Source organism: Ahaetulla prasina, chromosome 1 (genome assembly GCF_028640845.1).
Source record: "Ahaetulla prasina isolate Xishuangbanna chromosome 1, ASM2864084v1, whole genome shotgun sequence".
NCBI classification, from domain to species: Eukaryota; Metazoa; Chordata; class Lepidosauria; order Squamata; family Colubridae; genus Ahaetulla; species Ahaetulla prasina.
The window spans coordinates 180,931,063-180,946,726 of NC_080539.1; the positions used below are offsets into that span (position 1 = coordinate 180,931,063).

General features: G+C 33.6%; 1 protein-coding gene across 5 annotated transcripts in view; it reads right to left on the reverse strand.

The window, feature by feature from the left end:
- The window catches only part of SUPT3H (SPT3 homolog, SAGA and STAGA complex component), a 291,243-nt gene that overhangs the window by 197,965 nt on the left and 77,614 nt on the right, over positions 1 to 15,664 (reverse strand). Inside the window, exon 2 of one of the 5 annotated variants that reach the window (XM_058183539.1) lies at positions 9,454 to 9,588. The exons of the other annotated variants lie outside the window; for them this stretch is intronic. Coding sequence (XP_058039522.1) covers positions 9,454 to 9,506 — 53 coding nt within the window. The 5' untranslated portion in view covers positions 9,507 to 9,588. The remainder of the gene's footprint in view (positions 1 to 9,453; positions 9,589 to 15,664) is intronic. 5 annotated transcript variants of the gene reach the window in all.

The following is a 15,664-nucleotide window of genomic DNA, read 5'->3' on the forward strand; positions in this document are numbered from 1 at the left end:
CATAATGTGTAGGCCACACACCCCCAGCTCCAAAAATGGCAAAAACATCACGAAACATCAGTGACGGCAATGTGACACGAGTTTGACCTCCATGGTGTAGAGCATTCAGAAAAAAAACACTTTTTTCCTTATTCTTCCATTAAACAAAATGCAGGAAATATCAACAATAGAGATTCAAAATTGTTTTGTAACTACAGATCAGTTCTAGTTCATGCATATATATTTGGCAAAAGCAATAACTACTACAGTTTCATCAGTCATGTACTTTTTTGAATGCTTTTGCATATACTAACTACAACAGAAGGAAACACATAATCATAGTAATTTTATACCATAGATAATTTTTCACTGAATTTTTAATTCTTCAGTATGGAATGGATTATAGGATGTATAATTCTTGCATGCTGTTTCTAATTCAGAAGGAACAACAGGCTAGATGTGGAGCAATTCTAACCAAAGTCTCATCCAGACCCAAAGATTATGGACGCCACTGTAATTGAGTAACATTCGCAACCAGATAGTCATAGAGGGTGTTTCTTGTTTGTTTGTTTGTTTTGTTTAAAATAATACTTCTTTTACATTGGTTCCAACTAAAACATTAATGTCCTTAAAACTTTTTACCAAAATGCCTAAAGCTGAATTTTAATATTATAGTTTCTTGTTTTAATTTACAGACTTTCCTTTTATAAAAAGGATACTGTTCAAATGTTAACTATATAGTTATTTTCACATTTAAGAATATCATAAATGTTTCTCTCTTTTCAAAGTGCTGTAACACTGTGCATAGCTAATTATATTGTACCATCAGACCTTGTCTTTTGAACATTCTGGCATTTCATAGTGGAAAACTAATTATATATCCCATCACAGTGGTATACACAATTAACCATACAAGACTTTTCAGTTAGTTATGGTACAGCGCTGCACTTCCAGCACTTATTCTTCAAGTAAAAAAAAAAAACTCAGTAGTTGAAATAGGCAGCTTAATTTGAAAGTGTAGACCACTTGTGCTATTAAAATTAATTCAATGGTATTCTCTTCTAGCTTCAGTGTTAGAAGTACAATAGTGAGGAAAATATGCACTGACAATTTACTATGAATCTGTTGATGCGATGATTGCTAAATACGATCCAGCAACAGTTCACCTGACCAGACTAGTACGGTAAGCACAAACAGAAACTCCAGCAAGCTGTACTGTCATTCTCTCTCAATAAGGATACTTTCAATATTATCCCTTCCTGCAATCTAAAATATCTCTAGAAATGTGCAGGAAAAAATGCTTATTGCAAATATCAACCCTTAGATAGAAAAAAGACTGCAGCTAAAATCATTTTATTAAGCATACTCTTTAGATCAAAACTAAATATCAGCCAATTTTAACTACCAAATAATGATCCATTCTTTTAAAATTGTTTTTGTAACAAAAAATATGGAACACAGCTTATTTTATGCAACACTGCTTATTAAATGCCTTAAAATTCTACATTTAGGCAATAATGTTTTCACAACAACAAATTAGCTTGGTGATAGAACATATTTTATGAATGTTTTGTTGAAAGATATATTACATCTCTGACACTTTTAAGATCTATTAGGAGAGTTTGCTCATAAAGAAAATCTGACCAGATTTGATCTAGGCACATTCATATTGATTTCTGGTAATTGATGCTTTGCTCCCAAAACAATTACAGTATCACTTCAGCAAATGGTGATAATAAAAAATCCAGGGAAACATTTTGTATCAAATTATGCAATATCATGAACGAATGCAACACACTGGAAAAACCTGTTCTGTGGCATCAATAATTTGATTCCTTGTAATGTAAGAGAAAAGAGTCAGTTAAGAATATAAGGATGATGTGAATTTCTGACAGACTTTTGGTGGATCTTGGGGTGTGGTGGGGGAGAAGAAAGGGAAGAGTAAGAAAGAAACTAAAGTGAAAGTAAAATTACATCCCAAAGAGCAAGCACAAATACTGTATGAAGAAGTATTTGAATATAGATTCAACTCTCAAGAGAAAAATGAAATGTGATATGAAACGTATCTAGAATACAGTGAAAAGCATTATTTTACAGATTGCAGCAGAAAAATGCATAATGTAATTTCCTATTAACTATGCTACTGGAGCATGAAAAAGATACTTTGTGGAATGCTGCAGTATAAGTTGCTGAATGAGAAAAAGAATGCATATAAGAAAATGTGTCCTAGAAGAATGAAGAAAGAAACTGTGTAAAGGATGGGTGTCCAACCTTTTGGCTTGCCTTAGCCACATTGAGTGAAGAGGAATTGTCTTGGTCAGCATATAAAATATATAACGTAGTTAATGAATATGAATATCACTAATATTCATTAACATTAATACATGTTAAAATGTTATGATCTTGTGGGACTACATTACTAGTTGTCCAAGGCTGTATGCGGTCCATGGACTATGTATTACACATACCTGGTTTAAAGTGTATAAGGAAAAAGGGATAGTTTCAAAGAGTCTCTACAAGTATAAGTGGGATAATCCAATAATCTGGATCCTCATTTTACTGACCTCGGAACGGTGGTAGGCTGAGCCAACATTGAGCCTGTCAGGATCAAACTCCTGAGAGTGGGCAGAATTAGTCTGCAATACTTCATTCTAACCACTGTGCCACCACAGCTCCTAAGGGTGATGTTATCTGAAATGAAACTAAAGAAATGCTGTAATCGGGATTTTAGATATGGATGCGGAAATGCGGAAAAAAGATAGATTTATTGTATGCTAATGTTCTCTACAAGAATCTGAATTACTAACAAGCAAAGCAACTTGGCGGTAGTTAAGGCTCAATGGAATTCAAGATGGGCTGGACTTCGATCTCTGGTAGGTGCAAAGGGATTCAAGACTGATGACACATTTGACCCCTCCCTTGATCTCAGCCTGGTCATCTACAGGTTATAAATATTATAAATATTCTTATACAAAAAAGCAGAGGGAAAGAAAGCTATAAATTATATCAGAATGTTGAAAAATGATGAGGCTTCAGGTACAGAATGAATACCCCCACAACACCCACACACAGTTCTAAACTGGAGAAATGCTAAAAAGTGGATAGTTTGCTAATGAAGTGATTAGTGTGCAACTTAAGATGCAGCTGTGTTGGATAACTAGAAAAATGTTTTACATTCCATTAAATGAAGAGTAACAAAAATAAATGTAAAACTGCAAGGATATAGTTAATTAAGCAGTTGGAGAAAATGTTTGCCAGAATTCTGATTGAAAGGATACAAGAGAAGATAATGATAAAGAACTGGAAAATTCAGTACAGTTTTATGCCAGGTTTATATTGCGGGTGAGGGAGAGATGTCATTAAAAATGTACAAAAAGGAGAAAATCACATCTTTTAACCTGGTAAATTTCCTGATGCACTGAAAACCTATGATGAAGCAAATTTATGGAAACTAGGCCATCTATGGAATTGAAGTTTGGTTACTAAATACTCATTGGAATAAATCCAATAGATTGTAAAAAAATCATGGACCAGATTAAATGGAATGTTCATCATACCTCATTAACTGACCTTAGCTTTTTTTTAATGCACTTATAGATAAAAGAATACAGAATACATATGTAAAAATTAGAGTACATGTTTATGCAGATGATGTTGAGTTGTTTGCTGAAAATCCAATTTTATTTATTTGTATCCCATCTGTATCATTTTTACAAATAACTCAAGGTGGAGAATATATCCAACACACCTTCCTTCTACTTTCTACAAACATCAACCCTGTAAAATGAGTTGGGCTGAGAGAGAGTGACTGGCCCAAGGTCACCCAGCTGGCTTTCACAGCTAAGGCAAGACTAGAACATGGTCTCCGGCTTTCTAGGCTGGCACCATAACCACTAGACCAAATGTTAGGTAAAATGTACAATTCACTGAATAACATGGCTCTGCAAATTTTATGTACAAAAGACCAAGACATTTCTGTACTCAAGAAAAAGAGAAATGCCTTTAACAGGAATAGAAATGTTTTTTTTTAAAATGAGCAAACAATTGCAAATTACCTGTAAGTGATGAAAAATTAGAGCAAGTAGATTAGTCTGTGTGTCTTGATAATAAAATTACTAAAGTTGAGGAAATAAATGGAGCAATTTTAAGATGAACAAATGTTGATAGAAAGATAGTCTGGTCTATTGTGAGGAATGAATATTTGCTGAAAGAAATAAATGGCTGGATATAAAAGCATACACAATGTATAATTTTCACAATGTATGAAAATTAAGTTAATGTCAGGAACAACATAGTAAGTTTAATGTAGTACAAATGGGTTATTTAAGAAATGTATGGTGAAACAAGAAGAGATGAGGTCAAGAATGCATACTTAATAAGACTTAAGACTCTTTAAGACTCAGTCATAAGAATGAATAAAAATTTAATAACAAAACAAATATATAAAGGGAGACTTTGAGGAAGTAAAAAACAAAGTCATGCTTGGATGAAGTTGACAAGGCATTGAAAAAAGAAAAGTTTGAAGTTTAAACAAAACCTATATATGAATGTTAATATACTGTACTTTGAAATAGAAGTTTTCAGTTATAGTAGTGATAACCTATACTGAATTTTTGTATATATTGTCATCCTGGGCCAACTTACAATGCCAGCATGAAATATCTTAAATTAATCTAATAGGGAAGTCAAATTGTCCTTAATATCTACCAAACTACATTGTTTAAATGTACATAAAACTATCACAATCCATAGAATTTGGGTTGTAAAATACATATAGATAGACATATAGAAATAGAGAGAAGGGTAAAATAGCAGTTGATTTATTCAACATAAAATATTTTTAAAACCCTTCAAAATGAGAGAATTTGCAAAAGCTGGAAATGAAACTTCATAAATGTTATTATTTAAAAAAATATTGGAGGTTAATATTTTCCAATTTAAAAATTATTCTATCTGTACATTCAAACAAAGTGCATACAGTATTACAATGTCTTCAGAATCTTGCTAACTATACCAAAGTATGCTAAAAATAATAATCTATATACAATTAGAGCAATTAACTTCAGAAAAATATTTCAAAAACTAAAGTTATATAGGATTCAATGAGTGTGGTCCACAAATATCAAGCTAGTGACCACCCATATATAGAAATATTTAGAATATACTTTCAAAAACAATTCTAAAGCCATATTTTTGCCCACACCTATGGAAAGAGAAAGATAAATATAATTTTTATAAAAATATTTAAATGTATCATTCAGATTCAGATATATTATTCTGAAAAATTAAAAAAATTAGAAGAATTTTAAAAGTTAATATTCTAATATTAAAGGATGAATGTCCAGTCAGATAATTACTAAACCATTACGCATAAAATATACAAAAAAATCCAGCATAATATTGTTTTTAAATTCAAAATTATTTCTTCAATTATTAATTACTTGGAATATTAATTATATTACTAACATTATTATCACTCAGAAGGTAATAACATGATCTTATTTCAAAGCAAGTGACTAGTCTTTTCCTAGGCTGAGACAAAACACAATCTAAAGATGTACAGCAATCAGTCTTCAAAAACTTCACATTTATGCTAACATATGAAGCACAAGATATTTTCAGTGACAAAAAACACAGTTCAATATTCTCTAGCTCAGGGCTGTCAAATTCCCGGCCCATGGGCCGAATGCATCACATACTGGCCCCACCGATGCCCAGTTTACCAAAGGGGGAAAAAGTCCCAATACGTCATATAACACCGCCATGACACTGTGAGTTTGACAGCCCTGCTCTAGCTGATCTCAGACATCGGGCCATTAATTTAGAGCTTCTAGCCAACTTCTCAGCCCTCCCCAGAAACACTGGACAGCCATTTGTGTAAGATCTCCTGCCTCGTGCAGAAGGTTGGACTAGATCTCCAAGATCCCTTCCAGCTTTGTGAATTTATAATATTATTGTATGCCCCGTTGGTTTTCTGTTTTCAAGAGAAAAAAAACCTAGTTATATTTAGTTTATCAATCTCTCTTCGTAAGAGTTACTTTCTACTCCTCTGATTAGTCCCCTTGCCACCAAATCTAATCTCTCCTTGAAGAATTAGTCTCCCTTCTCCAGATTAATCTGTCTTTGTCTGAAATTGTTCTAATTTGTCTGAACCCTTTTTGTAGTGGAATATCCAAAAAGTGTGGTGTATTTTTTTTTAAAAAGTGAAACCTAATAATTCAGAATATAGTGGAACTGTTATTTTCCCTGATTTGGAATCTAATTCTATTTTTGCAGTCTAAACTTGTATTTGCCCTTTTAATAGTCATGTCACAGTATTTACTCATTCAGTTTGTGGTCACGTGGAGTTCCAACATCCTTTTGACATATGCTATTACCAACTCAAAAATGTTTGTTCTCTCATTATTCTCTCATGTTATTTTGCTTTATTCTGTTTCTATCTTTAGTGTATGTTTTATTACTATGTATTATAGTAATATAGTCAATATTTCTAAACATTTATCTGAAGAAAATAATTAAAAAGTCATATCTCACTAATGTGAAGCCCTGCTTAGTACATTGCTCATAAATCTGGAGTTGCCATCCAAAAGAAATTCAAATTCTATGGACATGAATCTGATTATATCTTTACTCTATATGGTGCTTAAATAATACAAGGGGAAAAGCAGATATTATAGATACTAAGGGAGAAGAGAAATTGTATAATTTTAAGCTAAATTTTAGGGAATAGTAAAGACTAACATTTTAAATAATTCAGGAGTAGTGCACAATGATCTACTGGAAGAAGAGCAGTGGCAAATCCATTCTACAGAGTTGCCAGGAAAACTGCACGGCTGTCTCCATGAAGTCACCAGGAGTCAAGCTCGACTTGAAGGAGACTTTTCCCTTACTATTCCCTAGAAAATATTTCCATGGAAAACCAAAAGAAGAAACATTTTCAAAAAATGTTTATTTCTGGATCACTTAAATATCACAAAAATCAATTTATGATAAAATTACACCCTACCCTTAATATATTCTGAAAGTCTTTTGAACAAAATCTCACAGGGCTTCAATCCAAGGAGTTCCACTGTGGTAATAACTATATATTTTGTGCTTACTTGTGGTTTTGAAGGGATTCTTAAGAAATGGCATGTCTTTAAAGATGAAAATAGGAACAACAAACAGAATGTGTTAGAGTTTCTCAACAATCTATTGAAATCTCCACCTTATAGACAATGTAATAGCCACACCTTTTAACAGCCTACACTTCTTTTTGTAGTCCATTTTTAATATATTCAAGGATGGAAAGGCATATTAAAATCAACACAATTATTCATTTACCCAGGGCGGGGGGAGGAGAACTGACATGTATTGTCCAGTCTTGCTTAATTTTTGCGTACATATTTATGTTCAAGAATAGCAGTAAGGGCCCATATGAATAGAAATCTCTATCCATATAGTCCTCTGTAATCACAAATGTGAGATTAACAGAGGATAACAAAAGTAAACTGCAGAAATCCAGATAACTGCTAGATGGCAATCAAATTTTACAGAAAACATTCTTGATTTCCATCTTACAATTGTCTAGATTTTTGAAGGTTACTTTGGGTAGCCTTAATTAATACATTTTTTTGAAGGCAGAAATACTCATCATTTCAAAAGAAATGAAAATGTTATATTTCTGTTTTTCTTCCATAATATCTCAGAAACTCTTGGTTATATAATATAAATAAAACTAATACTAATTTTACCCAACACATACATATCACTGGAACTCAAGAAAATCACCTTTTGTTAATTGATTCATGACTGCTTAAAAGAACTAACATAATTCTGGCTTTCAGATTCACTTTCTCTTACTACAGTAATTCGCATTTCTGTAATAAATCCATACTTTTAACTACCACCATAATTAAGTAGCTTGTAAACACTGTTATTTACTGTGGTAAATCAGATTTCCCATCACAATCTAAAATATTACAAAAAAGTTTCATATCTCTTAATTAAATTATCTCTTAACTAAATGGACCACAACCAAGCTATCAAAAAGGACCCTGCACGCATTCCAGAGAAGGCAGTAAACATGCTTTCCAAAGACTGGAACCAGAATTACATCCATACAGTGGCTATATGGATGGTGCTAATAAAAATAGGCTTGGTTGCTCTAGGTACATTTTAGAGAATTCTTAAAATCTCAACTTCACAGGGAGTGAGGAGGATGTAAATTGTACAACATGCCACGTGACTCTGCCAATGGTCACCTGATAGCTGCTCACCTGATAGCTGCAATCTAATTGCTTCCTAGCTATTTTTGATGTTCTTTTTCAATGCTATAGCTGAGTCAGAAGTTAATTCAACTGTGAAAAGCAGTTCCAAAGGGGAAGTAGGGTAATAAGGAGTATGACACCAGTCCTTACCGGTGTCATGCTCCTTATTACATGTGGAGAGGACCTTTGTTATTAATTCTGAAACACATTTTTTTCATTTTATACAACAGTTTATGCAACAGTTCATTTAGTGACTATTTAAAGTTATGACTATACTTTAAAAAGTGACTTATGATCATTTTTCACACTTATGACATCGTAGCATCCCCATGGTCACATGATTGACATGCAGATGCTTGACAAGTGACTCAATTTTTGATGGTTGCAGTATCCCAGAATCATGTAATCCCCTTTTGCGACTTTCTGACAAGCAAAGTCAATGGGGAAACCAGATTCATTTAATCACCGTGTTACTAATTTAGCAACTGCACTTAACAAATCTGGCAAGAAAAGTCATAAAAATTGTAAAATTAACTTAACAATTTAAATTTTGGTTGTAAGTTGAAGACTACCTGTAACATTTATAAAAATAATCTAGTGGATCTTGAGGTAACAAGAAGCTGGAATTCTACTGAATCAGGATAAACTAATCAGTCTATGGGAGCATGCATGTTCCAGTACCACTGACTTTAAAAAAAACATTCATCTTCCTAGATTTCAGTGCAGTTTCTTTTACGGTTGATAGCGATCCATCTTCTGTTGATTATAAAATTAACAATAACCTCCCCTAACTGTAACCAAAAACCTGAAAGTTGGGATAAGAATCGTCTAGTAAAGGATAGAATTATCAGATGGCCTAATTGGGTAGCAAACATTCTTTTACTAGTTTGAAGAAAGCAACTGGGATTGCACACTTAATCTGCACAATGGCCCATCCATTAATGCAGTAATTAGTAATTTTCAGTTATTAATATTTCATATGTAGGATGTTTTGGTTAAAGCTCTTCCTAATAATATTCCATATGCAGGATGTTTGGTTAAAACTCTGATAGCTAGAAAAAAATCATAGAAAGAGAGTGTACAAATGACCAAATATCAGTAATTTTCAAGCATAATACACAAGTAAAGAAAAATCTAATAGGCTCTGCTAAAAATTAAAATAGAACTTCAAAGGCAAAATAGGGAAATCATTGCTTAAATAATGAAATTTTTATAAAACTTCTGCCTTTTAGCAATTTGTTTTAGCTGTCTTATCTTCAGGGATATTGGTGGTATCATTTCTCCAGGTGTGCAGACTGAACATTTTCTGTTCAGTGGTATTCAGTGGTAACTGCCGCTTACAACTGCCACTTCATCTTATCTGAAGAAAAAATAAATAAGGTAGAAGCAATTTAAATTCAGAAGAATTATTGTGGATTAATATTGATGGTGGGCTCCTCTACTGATGTAGTTAAGTTCTTCATATCAATTGACTGTACATTTTTAATAACTGGAAGACTTGTTCAAATATATACTGTATCATTGTTATCACTAAGAGGCAACAAAAATGTCCATCAAACTATCTCTCAATCATTTGTTAGGTATAATAGGTTAAAAACTACATACCTTTATTGATGGACTGAACGTTGCAAAGCAAAGTCTTAGTAGAAAGAAGTTATTTTTAAAAAGTCAGATCAGCTCTACCTTGAGACTTGACTTGGCAGCTCAAAAACCCAAATAAATAAATGTAGATCAATACTTAGCCTTCCTACAGTTGGCTGAGAAATACACTGCACTCTTGGGAAAACCATATGTTGCCATGTAGATATGAAAGTATCATTTAATTCAGGGAATTAAATTTACCTCAGAGAAAAATTGTTCACTATCATCTCATTTTGATTTTGAAATTCCTTGAGATTAATCTTTTGTACGTCAGTTGTGCCTCTCAAGGACCTTCTACTCATCACGTCTATAGCAGAAAGTGGTAAAATAATATTGCATTATGGTATATCTTTTGCACCCACTATATAAATTTATTGGTGTAAGTCCTTTTACTACCAAACTCCCTCGCACCCCCTCATTAGTCAATAAATGGCACCTATACCAATCAGGTTAAATCCTTTAAATATCTTGGTGTTTCACTTGGAAAGAACACATAGCAATTATGACAATGAAAGCCCAATGTCTCACACATGCTGTTTTGCAAGTCCCAGAGGCAACAAGCAAGTTCCAGCTCAGGGCAAAGGTCTTGACCTATCTGATTTATGGTGTTACACAATCACTTTTTGAAATTATTAAGGGCCCTGCAAGATGTGTTCCAATCTGTGTCCAATTCCCTGTTAAATTTAGAATCCAAACTGATCTCCACTGAAGCTTGAATGTGGGCTTATTAGCTAAACTATTGTCGTAATCTCATCACTTTTGAGAGCTTTCAACCCTCCCTGAATTTAGTTTTAGGGAGATAAATTTTATATTATTATGTCTTAAATGGAATTAAATTATTTTTAAAATTCTAGAGTCTCTCTGCTCAATATTTGAGAGAAAAAACATGCCATTGAGTTTGATCTGCAGAAAGATTTTTAAGTTTCAATTCCAAATTGTATTGTTCTGGTTTATTTAGCAAACTATTTTCAGCATCTTACTAACTTCCTATGTCCTAAACATAGAAGAACTCTAAGTATAGTATTATATTACAGCATTTTTACAAACGCAATTATTCTTCTGCATGAACTTTTCCCCACCACTGGGGAAAAGAGAATTAAGTGGTCATTGTCTTCACTGTCCCTTATATTCATTTTGGGTTGGTGGTTTTTATTTTTGTTTTTGTCCAACTACCATAGACATTCCAAAGACTCTGCTCGCCTCCTCCAAATTGATAAGTCAATTATCTTAAATGGGGCGGGGGATCACTTACTGGCATTTGGTGTGGAATTCCGTTGAATTAATGTGTACTACAGGTAGTCCTCGACTTATAACTGTTTAATACAGGTTCAAAATTACTAAGGCCTCATAAAAAGAGTTTTATCATCTGTATTCACATTCATAACCGTCACACCACCTGACCTTTTTTGCCTTTAGCTTTTAGGAAAAAATATATTTTACAATGTAGTCTTTAATCTAACATATTGTGTGTGACCATAAACCATAAATAAGCTGCAGGCTGAGAAAAGACTGAATACCAACCATGCATTTTGTTATGGGTATGTCATTATTTCCTTTTCTCTGAATTAAGAGAACAGAGAATTAAACAATGAAATAACAAATAAAATATTATCTAAAACATTATCCAAATGTTTTAAAAACAGAATGGAAAATCAGGTAATAATTTGTATAGGAGGTGTTGATTACTACAGCAAATATTTTAATTTTTATATCTGTAATTATAGTTTATTTTTTCCAAAAAGCAGAATAATAAAATAACATAGTTATAAGGGATCCTGGAGCTCTTCTAGTAGTTCAACCCCTTCTCAAGCAGAAAACCTTATACCATTTTAGACAAATAGTCATCCAATCTCTTCTTAGAAACCTCCAGTGTTGGGAGTACCCACAACTTCTGGAGCAATTCGTTTCACTGATAGTTTAACTGACAGGACATTTCTCCTTAGTTCTAGATTGGTTCTCTCTTTGATTAGTTTCCATCCATTGCTTCTTGTCCTTCCTTCAGGTGCTTTGGAGAATAGGGTAACCCCCTCTTCTTTGTTCTACAACTCTGCAGAAAGAACAATATTCCCTTTCCTGATTGGTAAAATGAGAATTCTATTGTCCAAATTGTATGCTGTTATTTTGATCCTTTCTAATCTGACTACTCACTTACTCATTTCAGTAAAATGCCCATAATCTCTCAAAATAATTATAGATGAAAACTGAATGATAGACATAAGTATTTCAAGACCTTTCTGGAGTTTGATATTATCAACCACATTATTCTGATGTCTCCACTGGTTTGTATCTCAAGGATATTTGTCGGATATCTGCAGAAAGAGGCTACTCAGTTATTCAAGCACAATATTATCACAGAGCTGTATTACATTTGAAATTTGGGGACAACTGACAAAACTTTAATAATACAAGAAATGTTAATATATTAATGAACTGAACTTTAAATAATAGAATATGTACTTCCCTTGATTGGAAGAAAGGAACAATTTACTGGATCTACAGTTGTTCCTGCTTAATTAAGTAGTAGCTGTATCCAAAAACACTCCTCCATAGCTTAAGCTAATATTAAGCAGCTGTAACCTTTCTTAAAGGGCATGGCATAATATGGGCTGGCTGTATAACACATCCAACCATTTCAATTGCTACAAAATACAGCACCTGGATTACAGATCCTGATTATAAGAGACATATTATAAATCTTAACCTGTTTCCTATTTATATCAACCTCAACATTTGAAATCACAGTTCCTCAAGAATATGTAAGTCCCACCATTACCATTAACATAAGAACTATTTTTCTGATTAGGGCAGTCTTCTTTATAGCCTTCTGTAACTGTTATCTTAACAGTCATTATAAAATGCCATACATATATTGGGTAGCCTTACATGTCTCTCCTTTCTTTTTCTCTTTTTCTTTTCCTCCTCTTCTCTTTTTTTTCTCCTTACTTGCAAGCAATATATTAGTATTAATATATTAATTATATGGCTGTGCCTTTGCTTAGCCTGAAATTTGCACGTCTAGGAATTTGTTCTGAATGTGTTCTGATTCTTTTAAGGAAAAAAGATGGATCAGGCAAACACCTATTTAAGCCACCATTGATTTTATGCAATGTCTTTGGTTACTGACCAGCAAAACATGGAGACATAACCCTTACCCAACAGAGTTCCAAATCAAGAGATAACATTGAGCATTCAATAATAATTAACTGTCACAGACCTATCCTCCATAAATTTATCCAAGTCTATTTTAAAACTTCTATTTTAGTGGCCATTATTACATCTTGCAATAATGAATTCCACATGTTAATTATACTTCTTTTCATGTGTTCTAAATCTCCTTCCAACCAGCTTTCCTGGGATGACCTCTAATCCTAGGTTTTGAATTTTTTGCCTTTCAAGTTCTCAATTTTCTGCATGTTTAACAAACCTAAATTCTGCCCATCTTTGGGTGCTCTGTTTCCAAGTTACAACACTAGACCCAAATATTTGAGAAACTGTCTCTGTACAATCATCTTATCTGTCCCATTATGCACCGCAAGAGAGGCAAGCTCTGGGTCAGGGAGGGTCACCTGGCAGGACCCAGAATGTAAGCCTTTTTGACTATGGCTAGCACCCTTCTTTGAGATCAGATTAGCCCAATCCCTCTAGCATTCTATAAAACCCTAAAAAACTGGTCTTGCCCTTGAGCATAGGAACCCAGGAGTAGCAATTATACTGATTGTTATTTGATGGATATTAGAATACCTTATCTATGGATTTTGTTGCATGGTTTTTGAAAGTTTTTATATTGATTTTATCATTTAATTTTTGTGCATTTTTATTTTACTTATTTGTGATTGTTCTCGTCTTGTTTTGATGTTTTATGCTGTTTTTAATTGTTTGAGCTGACTAGAGTCATATATCTGAGATAGGAGACATTATAAACTAAAGTCATGAAGTCCTAAATATTCTACATGTAGTCCTCAATTTATGACCATTCATCCCTCTTAATCTTTTTCATTGATTAAGAGTATAGTTGACACCTTCTCCATAAAGAGCCTATCCTTACCCCCAGCCCCACCACAGTTATCTATATATATAAAAGCGAAAACCACTCACAACGTAATAACGAAATATCCAGAACCGTAAATCCTACAAACTTGAAATTTTCCACGTATGTTCCTCTTGGTTTCTAGGTGCTCACTAAGAAAGGATTTTTCGAAACGACCATCAGAGCATTATATTTCCTACATTATGATTAACACGCTCTGATGTTAAGAAGTTCTACTCCCCCTCCCCACCTGAAATGAAATCTGTTCCAAATGCAAAACACAAGCAGAAGAGATGAGTTTCATTTTCAGTTTTACTTTCACAGCAGCAACCAGGAGATAGGATGGGGAGGCTTCTATGGGGCAAGGCTGTGGGAGAGAAGAGGATAGGATAGGGGAGGCTTCTGTGGGGCAAGGCTGAGGGAGAGAAGGGGATAAGATAGGGGAGGCTTCTATAGGGCAAGCCTTAGGGAGAGAAGGGGATAAGATAGGAGATGTTTCTGTGGGGCAAGGCTGAGGGAGAGAAGGGGATAAGATAGGGGAGGCTTCTATAGGGCAAGCCTTAGGGAGAGAAGGGGATAAGATAGGAGATGTTTCTGTGGGGCAAGGCTGAGGGAGAGAAGGGGAGAGGAGAGGCCGATCGTACCTACTCATTAATTTTCAAGCTGTAAGTGTTGACTTATCAAGCCTGATCACATAGTTTCGTATAGAAGCACAGGTATCCAGCTAGTAAATAATAAAAATAATAAAATAGTCATTATTCCTTCTTGTTCTATGGAAATTAAATATTTTTGTTCTGACAATTATATTATTTTTACATTAAAACTACAGTATCTAGGAAATGTGTTCTATTCTGAACTAAGGTAAAAGGCATTTTGATTTGCTATTCTGTTGAAGGTGATGAGTAAATGGCAGTAGGATGACAGGTAAATGCTAACACCCATTCAAATTGGAATTATAATGTTAGTGAGAACTTACAAAAACAATGCAGGTACAGTATACTAAAACAGTTTATCAAACCGAATAAGCCACAGTGACTACATTCATACATAGTTCTACGCCAATGGGGCTGAAACTGGGGGTAGTCTGAGCATATCCTGAGGGTAAAGAAGCAATTTGTAATTTGTTCTTATGAGTTGAGGATCTCGACACTTATATAAAACAACAGTCTTGGTATTTTGTATTGTTTGTAGTAGGGATAATGGCATTGTTCAGAACTTGGAAAAAGAGCATTTGGATCAAAAAGTTTAAGAACTATTATGTTGAGCCATAAACTATACACTTTACTTTATAAACTTTACTATACATAAATGTTACAGGCCACAGCAGCTGCGTTCACACAATGTGCTAAACCAGAACAAACAAGCCCACATATTAGCTTAGTGCAATACAACACTAATTAATTTCAAATTAAAATAAAGAAGAATATATTATTTGGGAATAATATTTTCAATTTATGTCTTGACAATAAGATTTCAATACGCCTTTATGAGAAAATGCTTCTACTCGCAAATGTTGCTTTTTTAAAATAAATTACATCACCAACTTTTAACTGTATTTTTAAATCAAGGAGAAATGTAATGGCTGCACATTTTGAATCCAGTAAACCCCATCCTAACTGGGAAGTATGTAATACTTGTCTAGAAAGATGTCTATAAGGACACATATGATATTAAGCATTCCCTTTGATCTGAACAATAGAGTTTGAAAGCAGTGCACACTGTTTGCATTCTCTGTCAAGGAATTAACATTTCTAGACAGGGTGGGAAA